Source organism: Anarrhichthys ocellatus, unplaced genomic scaffold, assembly GCF_004355925.1.
Source record: "Anarrhichthys ocellatus isolate YVR2014 unplaced genomic scaffold, GSC_Weel_1.0 scaffold1883, whole genome shotgun sequence".
In the NCBI taxonomy this organism is placed as follows: domain Eukaryota; kingdom Metazoa; phylum Chordata; class Actinopteri; order Perciformes; family Anarhichadidae; genus Anarrhichthys; species Anarrhichthys ocellatus.
In genome coordinates this window covers 1-9,628 of record NW_022281857.1, presented here as the reverse complement: position 1 = coordinate 9,628, position 9,628 = coordinate 1, and the positions used below count along the sequence as shown (strand labels likewise).

At 44.7% G+C, this 9,628-nt stretch overlaps 1 protein-coding gene across 1 annotated transcript; it reads right to left on the bottom strand.

Moving 5' to 3' along the window:
- Positions 1-14: 14 nt before the first annotated feature.
- LOC116377948 (serine/threonine-protein phosphatase 4 regulatory subunit 4-like) lies at positions 15-9,336 on the bottom strand (the record flags this gene model as incomplete). The annotated part of the gene is made up of 21 exons (XM_031839716.1): positions 15-714; positions 1,576-2,044; positions 2,164-2,225; positions 2,948-3,038; positions 4,113-4,190; positions 4,382-4,445; positions 4,524-4,595; positions 4,697-4,735; positions 4,986-5,130; positions 5,259-5,406; positions 5,756-5,861; positions 5,947-6,120; positions 6,259-6,342; positions 6,613-6,690; positions 7,037-7,156; positions 7,246-7,385; positions 7,896-8,015; positions 8,084-8,205; positions 8,281-8,388; positions 8,715-8,821; positions 9,263-9,336. Coding segments are annotated over 21 exons (2,447 nt in total), but the record flags the coding sequence as incomplete, so codon positions are not given.
- Between the last annotated feature and the right edge of the window lie 292 nt (positions 9,337-9,628).

Below are 9,628 nucleotides of genomic sequence, written 5' to 3'. Positions count from 1 at the left end.
CGGTCACTGGTTAAAGTGAAACACCGGGTTGTGACATGAGAACATGAAACAGACGTTTAGATGTTGGAAAGAGTTTTAATTCAGTGTTTAAAGCTTGTAACTCTGTAAAAGGGTCTATTTGTGGTCAATGTTGTGATGGTGGAGACACTAGAGTTACTGGTGTAACTGGGTTTGATTTAAACCATTCAAATGCACTTAAAGACTAATAACTAATGATAAACTGATGACTTTGTTTAGTTAGCATGACAACCGCTATCATAGCATTTGTACTGTTCGCATGTGTGAAAACATCCTGTACTTATTTAAATAAGTGTAAAACATTAAACATTAAAATTAACTTCTGTATTTTGTCACACAACACCTGATGTCATCAAACAGCACAGTGACATCACATGTTCCAAAAAACAATCAACACAGTTATATGGAGCCAGAGAACATTCATCCGACCAATCGCGTGTCAGCATGTGGAACACGAACCAATAAGAACACAAGTTTGTATGTGTTTACTGAACCAATCAGGAGACAGGATGAGATCATTAGAATACACAGTGCTCAGTAGATCAGACGTCCTGTTGCATTCTGGGTAAGCCTTTACTCGTCTTTAAACTTGTGAACCCTGACTGCTGATTGGCTCGTGGCCTGGTGGCGGTACGATGACATCATCATCTTCAGTCTCTTCCTGACTGGACGCTGAAAGAGTTTGACTTCCTGTTTCTGTAGAATAGAAAACAAAACAGCTCATAAATCGTTTGACAAGGTGAGGTTGAATTAAGACTAAAGTAAACAAAACCAGGGCTAAACTGAGTTTAGACGGGGTTTAACCAGAAACTAATTTCTATCAATAAATTCTGTATTTATATCCAGAATCGGGCAACGGAACAAGGTTTTAGTATCAGAAGCGTTCTGGTTTGCTTTGGTTCATGGTGTTTATAGGGCACAATGAGCATCCACTGGCTACCAGTTTACAGCTGCTTCAAAAATGGATTTAACGAGAAAAGCTACGACTAAAACAGGATAAACAACACATGATCAGAGTAAACGATCACAGGGATGAATAAGGGTTGGTCGAGGAGTAAGATGGTCCATCGGGGCCAAGTGAGCCACAAAGAATCAATAAACTAAAGCGTAGATGAAAAGGTGAAGGGTTCGGTTGGGGATCAGATAACGATTACTTAGGGCTAAAACTGGGTCAAAGTAGAGCTAAACTAAGGCACAAGGATTGGACTAAGTCTGGACTAAACAATAACAGGGTTAAAATGGGGATAAACCAGGTAAAACCCAGGTTACAGCTGGACAGGATTCCTTTATGTTGTGACAGTGGAACTAAACATCTGGTCCATGTTGAACTAGTTGAAACTAATCCAGAGGGTTTTGTTGACCCCTCCTTGAATTACTGTGTAGTGATTCAGGGAGGGATGGTCTCAGACGTGATTGGTTCAATGAACTCAGAGAGAACCTTGTATGAGGGCCACTCCTGGATCTGGTTTGAGCGGACTTTGGGTTACAAACTGTAAAAAACACGTGGGATCATTAACTCGTAGAATTCTACCTCCAGAACATTTGGTAAGAACTCACATTGACAGCTTTCTGGACTGGCTGTCCTTCACCCCACAACCCCGGTCCATTGTTTTACTGCGCTGGTCCATGGTACTGATCCTATGGTCTCTATGGTCCAGGGTACTGGTCCTGTGGTCTCTCTGGTCAATGGTTCTATGGTCCAAGGTACTGGTTCTGTGTTCTCTCTGATCAATGGTAGTGGTTCTATGGTCCATTGTACCTGTTCTCTGCTCCATCATATTGTTCCTGTGGTCCATGTTACAGGTTCTGTGGTCCAGAGTACTGGTTCTATGATCTCTCTGATCTAGGCTGCTGGTCCTGTGGTCCAGGGTACTGGTTCTATGATCTCTCTGATCTAGGCTGCTGGTCCTGTGGTCCAGGGTACTGGCCCTCTCCAGGAGGCTGGTGGTGTTACTGCGGATCAGGACTGGCATGGAGGAGGTGGACTGGGTCGCGGTAGAGAAATGGGCAGTCCTCAAGGGGTCATCTATAAAACACAAGTGATGTGTGAATAATGATGTGTCCTCCCGAACCGTAGTGGTTCTACAGTCCTGAAAACCACTACCTGACTTTCGACAGAGCCTGTGTTAAATAAGGAGGCGGTACCTTTGCTCAGTGACATGGAGGACTTCCCGGGTCCAGACATGCTGCTCATCTCCTTCACTTTCCTGAAACACAGAGCCAGAAAACAAAACATTAAGAACACTTGAACCTTGTTTTCAACATCAGATCACAGATTGTCTTGATCTCAGCACGGCGTTTGATCCAGTGGACCGAGACATCTTGGTAGATCCAGAACAGGGTCGGCTCCGTCCTCGGTCCCCTTCTGTTTCTAAGTACATGATTCCCCCAAAAACACTCGTATGCTGACGACACACAGCTTTATCTCCTGAAACCAAACCTTTCTCATCAGTCTCATGAACGACCTTGAGGACAGAGTGTTGGAGAACTGGTCCTTCCTCGTTTTAAAACCCATTTTAAAAACCTTGAACCTTGACAAGCAGGTCAATGTCACGTTAAAGACTTCATACTATTGAGTGAACGACGACGGAAAGGTGATGAAAACTAAAATGTGATAATAATTACAGTTATACACCCTTGCACAACTTTTCTATATTAAAATACACTTGACACTTGTAATGTACTCTTATTTGTTTGTTAGTTTACCATATTTGACTGTAAATTGTCATATTTTCTAATTTTAAATGATGTCTTATACTGTTGAGTTTACTGTAACGCACCATTCACCGAGCAGAATTCCTTGTCTGTGTAACATACTTGGCAATAAACAGTTCTGGTTGTGGTTGTGGTTCTGCTACTGAACCCTGAGAGACTGAAACCTGAAGCTGGTGTTTCGAGTTTAAAGAGAAGGAAGGCTTGCAGGTCTTACAGAGGTCGGTCTGAGTTGGCAGGTTTGGACGTCGTCGGCTGACTGCTGAGAGATCGACTCCTCGACAGTTTAGCCTTCCTCATCTCTTTACCTGTAAGAAGAAGAATCATCATCTTCATCATCATCATCATCATCTTCATCATCATCATGGTTTGTATTGATGATGTTCTGAGATGAGCTACTACGTTTACTGTCAGGTACCGAACCTGTGAATACTGGAGTAATGTTGTGACTCGTGCAGAAACTGTTCCACTTTACCAAACTGCCAAAACTTAAAGATGTTTTCAGCTACACAGTCGATTCCATGTTGTGTCACCTGCAGGATGTAATACTGTGTACTTCTACGACCTTTAAACTGATGTTTTTGTCCACTTCAACAGAAACAGGAAGTGAACATAACATTAACATATCATTGCCTTTAAGTTGATACGTTGAACATCCAGTGGTTACGAAGCTACATGATGATTCATAGGAGTCTTTGTGTTTGTGTCACCTGATGAATGTGAGTCCAATATTCTCTCTTTTAGCTCTGTTTGGATCTCCACCACCTCCTGAGGGAAATGTGTGTCTCTTTAGCTGCTAAATGCTCCACTATGTTCAGCAGCTGGCCTCTAACCGAGTCCGCTGTTTGCTGCTGAGCAGGTAGTGAACCGAGGCTTTTTACAGCTAATTCTCTGAAAACGACTCTAGAAAGTGTTGAGCGTGAAATTAGTGCAAATGTCCTTCATAAACTAGGATTATTATTCTAGCAGTTCTTCAAAATAAAAGTGTGCAGCTACTTCCATGGTGTTATTGCTGTGGGGGGGATTCACGTTGTAGATATTGAGGGGGGCATGTCCCCTGCTTCCTCTTCAATGAGCCGGTAAGATAAACAATGAGCTGAAAGTCACTATGAAGCTCCTTAAAGACGAGATGAGCTGCTAATTCAGATGATCTTCCTTCTGAGGTTCATCATAACCAGAGAAACACAACATGTCACACTGGTTTCACTTTGTCATTTCATTGATAGCAAAAATATTGATGATAGCTTTGAATGAATACTAATTCAACAAGAGTTAATTGATTGTGTTCAAAGCTCACCAGTGGAACATTTTCTCAGTGGCCACAAAAACCGTTGCAGCTCGTCGTCGTTTTATTAATATTTAATATTAATATCTTTTCTTACCGGAGGACGACAAGGTGTTTCCAGACGAAGACACAGACATGGATTTGATGGCAGATAGACTGGTTTTACTGTCTCTTCCTGTCAAAAAAAGACAGTTTACAAACTGGACTACAGAGCAGAAACGCACTATGATGAATTAACTCTGACCAGGAATACAAGTTGGCCAAAAAGATACACAACTTTTCCATTACATATATCCAGATACTCCAGATTGAAAATATACCAGCAGACACTGAATCATCTTAAAGTGAAATGAGAGTTTTGCTCACGTTTCCTCTCTGTATGTTTCTCAGAGTTCAGCTTTCCTTCACTCTGCTGGCGCTCCAGCTGCTCCTGACGACAAAGGAGACGTCATGAAAACAAAACAGGAAGTGATTCAGACTCAAGAGGAACTATCAGCTTCAGACTCACCATCTCCAGCAGCAGATTCTCTTCCTTCTCCTTCTTCTGGTCCAGTAAATCCCTCTCCTGCCTCTTGTGAAACTGCAAACACACAACATACTAGATGGAGATCGAGTTTAAAGTGAAACCAAACTCTCAGCTGTGATTTACAGATCAGTCCTTTATGAAAACAAGGTGCTTACAGGCTCTGCCAGGTCCAGTTTGTCCAGTTCCAGGACTGTCTGAAAAACAATAAGACCACATTTAACACGTTATTATTTTACATTACATTACATTACAGTCATTTAGCAGATGCTTTTATCCAAAGCGACTTACAGTTTAGTATCTATCTATACACTGTAGGCACAGCTACGGGAGACATTTCTCACAGTCTTCTGATAGTGGGTCTGTACTGGTCTCAGTAGACTACATTAATAGACCTGCAGAAAGTGACAGGAGGTCTGTACTGGTCTCTGTTAGTCCAGATGTTACCTTGCGGATCGTGGCCACCACGTCCTTGTCTTTTTCTCTGCAGAGGAGTTTCTGGACGCAGAAGTCGAGCTGCTGCAGCAGCTGTTTGTCGGCCGGCAGACGGAGCGATGAACGCAATCTGGGCAACAACTGGCACAGCTTGTACCTGACAGACAGGTGAGCAGACAGACAGGTGAGCAGACAGACAGGTGAGCAGACAGTCAGGTGAGCAGACAGGTTTGTCACATCTGATGCCAGAGAGACAGAGTCTACCTGTCTCACTGACAGACCTACCTGACGTTGGCCACGGGGTCGTGGACCAGCTCCAGCGCTGGAACCAGGAAGTATTTGTTAAAGTATTTTCTGGAGAAAATCTCAGAGGCCGTTTCACAAACATCGAGGAACCTCAAGCGGTTCCAGTAGCTCCGCCCCTGAGCCAGATCTGAAACAACAGGAGAACCATCAACAGATCTTAAGTCTTCTGACTTAGCAGCAACTTAGACAGGAAGTAGGAGGAAGGAGGTTTTGATGGATTTAAGTAAAGCCTTTCAAAGGGATGTCACAGGGAGGTCTACGAGGTCCCCTGTTCATACATGAGACCACCTGAAGGGCCACAGTACTCTGACCTACGAGGTCCCCTGTTCATACATGAGACCACCTGAAGGGCCACAGTACTCTGACCTACGAGGTCACCTGTTCATACATGAGACCACCTGAAGGACCACAGTACTCTGACCTACGAGGTCACCTGTTCATACATGAGACCACCTGAAGGACCACAGTATTCTGACCTTGGATCAGTCGCTCCATCATCTCTTGACGCTGCTCGTGTTTGCGGTTGTAACGCAGAAATGTGCAGAACGTCCGAGCTGCCTCTCTTTGAACCGGCAACACCTTCTGCAACAGCAACAAGCGTAGGGGGAGGGTTACCTGTCTGTTCACCTGGTTCACCTGTATTGAGTCGTGTGTCGTAGTTGCTGACATTAGTGGTGAGGATGGTGAAGATGCGGGGGGAGAAGTTCTGGTGCAGCACTTCTCCAGGCAGAAGTCGGGCCAGACAGCTGTAACGCTGCAGCAGCTTCTCATGCAGCCGCCAACGCAGAGAACATCCGACCTTCTGCTCCACCGACAGCAGAGCCGACAGCAGCTCCGGGAACTGATGAGGAACCACAGGAACCGCAAGGGAATGTAGAAGAATCAGAGGACACGAGAGAACCGAGATGAGAGAGGCAACAGGAAAAAGAAACACACAGATATTAATCCTGATTTCAGTGTTGGAGGCTGGTTTCCCCACCTTGTTGTCCAGCACCAGGTTCTCTCCTCTGGTCAGAACCGCCTCCAGAGTTTCCTCCAGGTGATTCATGAGAGCGTCCAACACCTGAAATAACAACAGTCAAAGCTCTGAGAAACAACATTAGAAATAAAAAGCTACACACACGGTCTGTTCAACGTTTTGTGCATTGAAAGGTTTGGATCTATGCGTCTATTCCTACAAGTATGAGCTGCAAAGTGGGCACATCAATAAAAAATGTCAAAATACAAAATAGAACAAAATAAACAAATACAAAATAAATAACTAAAGAAGAACCTACAAATCATTCCAAAAACCAGAAAACTACCAGAACATTCCCGTTGCGTCCTGACTGACCTCCAGAGCTTCATCCTGCAGCAGAGCCAGCAGCTCTTTGTGGACCAGCTGGACGTTTGAACCCAGCAGCTTCACCACCTGACAGGAAGGGGCGGAGTCAAACATGTGACATCAGAGAAGACGGCTTTAAGACTTACAAACTATAAACTTACATAAAGAGCTGTTGTTTTATTCTGCCAGTTGGCAAATTTACAGTCAAAAAACTTTAAAATTCAACAACTGACTTCCGTGTTTTTTAATATTACACCTTATATATTTATATTATACCTCAACAGCTGCTTCAGGGTCCTGATCCCCTTCCTGCTAAGAGGATGAAACCTTCAGGTTCCTTCCTTAAACCAGGCTCCCTTAGACTTCATTGACCCCATTTTCAATCAAAGACTCAGAGAACAGACCCATGTTCATGTGGTGTCTGTTATCTCACCTGGTGGAAACTGGCTGCAGCACTTCGTCGAACGCTGACTTGCGGGTCACAGCAAAGACCGGAGAAAGACGGGTAGAGCTCTGACAGGAAGTGAGTTGAGTCAGCAAACACCACCATGGCCTGGAGAGGGAGAGCAAACAGGAAGTGACACCAGTTGTCTGGAGGAGTGAACGTTGAACTGAAACCTGAATCTTTGTTGCTGATTGTACCGGCAGGTTGTAGCAACAGTTGCAACGGATCAGTGTTGACTCATTGCAGTCAGTCTGGTTTCCTTCAGTCTGCAACCCAGCGACACACAGAACCTTAAACCTCTGCAGCAACCGGCCCTTCTCCTCGTCTGACAGGGAGCCTGCAACGCAACCAGCAATCATCAGTGACACAGCAACGCAACCAGACTCATCAGAGACACAGCAACTCAACCAGCATTCATCAGAGACACAGCAACTCAACCAGCACTCATCAGAGACACAGCAACTCAACCAGCACTCATCAGAGACACAGGAACTCAACCAGCACTCATCAGAGACACAGCAACTCAACCAGCACTCATCAGAGACACAGCAACTCAACCAGCACTCATCAGAGACACAGCAACTCAACCAGCACTCATCAGAGATACAGGAACTCACAGCAACGCTCTCCACACCTGGACCAGAACTCACAGTCACGGTCCTGGTCCTCCTTTAAGAGAAGCTCATGCAAACTCCACACAGGAGATCCCAAGATGGCCGGCGGTTCCAACCCAGAAACCTCTTGCTAACCGCTGCCACCCCTGCGCCGTCTTGATGTGAACTCACTCTGCTTTGGTTTCAGTAGAATGTGACTCTACTGTTTCCACTGTGTGACATCAGAGTCTCACCTGCCAGTTCGCTGCAGACTTTCCCAAACTGGAACGACAAAGACGCCACGACGGCTTCGTCCGCCTGCGATGCCTCGCACACGGACATCACCATGGGAACCACGACATGCAGTCTGTCATCTGAGAGAGGAAGACGTGTTTAGAGAATGTAACTTTATGTAGATATTAAAGCTCACAGTCTGACTCACCACCGTCCATCATCTCCATCAGGTTGATGATGGTGTCGAAGGCGGCGAGGCGGACACTGCTCTCCTCGTCTCTGGCGAGCTCCACCAGTTCAGGAAGCAGCTCGGTCCTGGTGTCGTCCACCCTGAAGGAGAAACACTGTGACATCACAGCAGCATGTTTGTTTATGTTTGTTTCATTCAGTGTTTGTGAAGTTTACCCCGACGCTCTGGAGATGTTCTCCAGCTGACGGCACATACAGGCCCGGACCTCCAACTCCACATCCTGACACAGAGACCGGACCAGAGGCAGCAGGTCCTTCTTCACTCTGATACACAGGAACACACCTGTTAGTGGGGGACCAGGTCTAAAGACAGACCTGTTAGTAGGAGACCAGGTCTAAAGACACACCTGTTAGTGGGGGGCCAGTTCTAAAGACACACCTGTTAGTGGGGGACCAGGTCTAAAGACACACCTGTTAGTAGGAGACCAGGTCTAATGACACACCTGTTTATAGTGTGTTTGTAGTGTTACAATATACAGTGTGTGTGTAGTAGTACAGTATACAGTGTGTGTGTGTGTAGTATTACAGTATATAGTGAGTGTAGTACCACAGTACACAGTGTGTAGTGCTACAGTAGTACTGCAGCTCACATGTGAGGGTCGAACTTGCAGGCGACTTTCCCTAAAATTCGACAGCTAGCCAGACGAGCCTGAAGAGAGTGAGACAGCTGAGACTGATAAAGGAGAGGGTTCAGCACCTGCAGAGAAAAAGACAGACAGGTACAAAGAGAGAGACAGCTGGGGTTTATACACTAAAAGCCCTGAACAGGTAGACAAGGACAGATAGAGACAGCAAAAGAGAGACAGCGAGACAGCGAGTTACAGTGCCTTCCACACATGGAGAGACAGACAGGTACAGAAAGAAATGGACAGAGAAGAATAGTAAACAGAGTGAAGAAGGTCCAGGATATGGAAAACAATGCAATTAGACAGGTTAATTGGAAAAGCTGGAGAGACAGGTAGAGAGAAGTAGAGACAGGTAAGAGACAGAAAGACAGTTAGAGAGGTGAGCTGGGTATTTCATGTCCCAAATCTGGTTGCCTGCCTTGAGTGATGTTATAATGTAGTACTTTTAACTATACTAATACTGATTAATAATTCTGGTGAAAGGTATTAATCAATAACCTTGATCACTCTACCTCCTGTTTGATGGTCTCTTTGGGTAGAGCGTTGATGGCCGACAGCAGGGTCTCCAACCAGGCGTTGCTCACCACTGTCAAATAAACACGGCAACGTCAACATTAATGTCAATATGTAGGTTTAAATATTAGCTTCATATTAATGTCAACAACAACGTAAGCATCAACGTCAAGATCAATGTCAATATTAACATTAATTATTTACTTTTATCAATGTAAATGTATCAGGATGTAACAAATTCAATGTAATCTACTGTGATTTCATGTGCTTCAGGATTTTACAATCGTGTTTTTATGTAAAATGAAGTGAAAATACACTGTTCATTGTATGTTACCTGTGTGTCTGTGGTTCATTGTATGTTACCT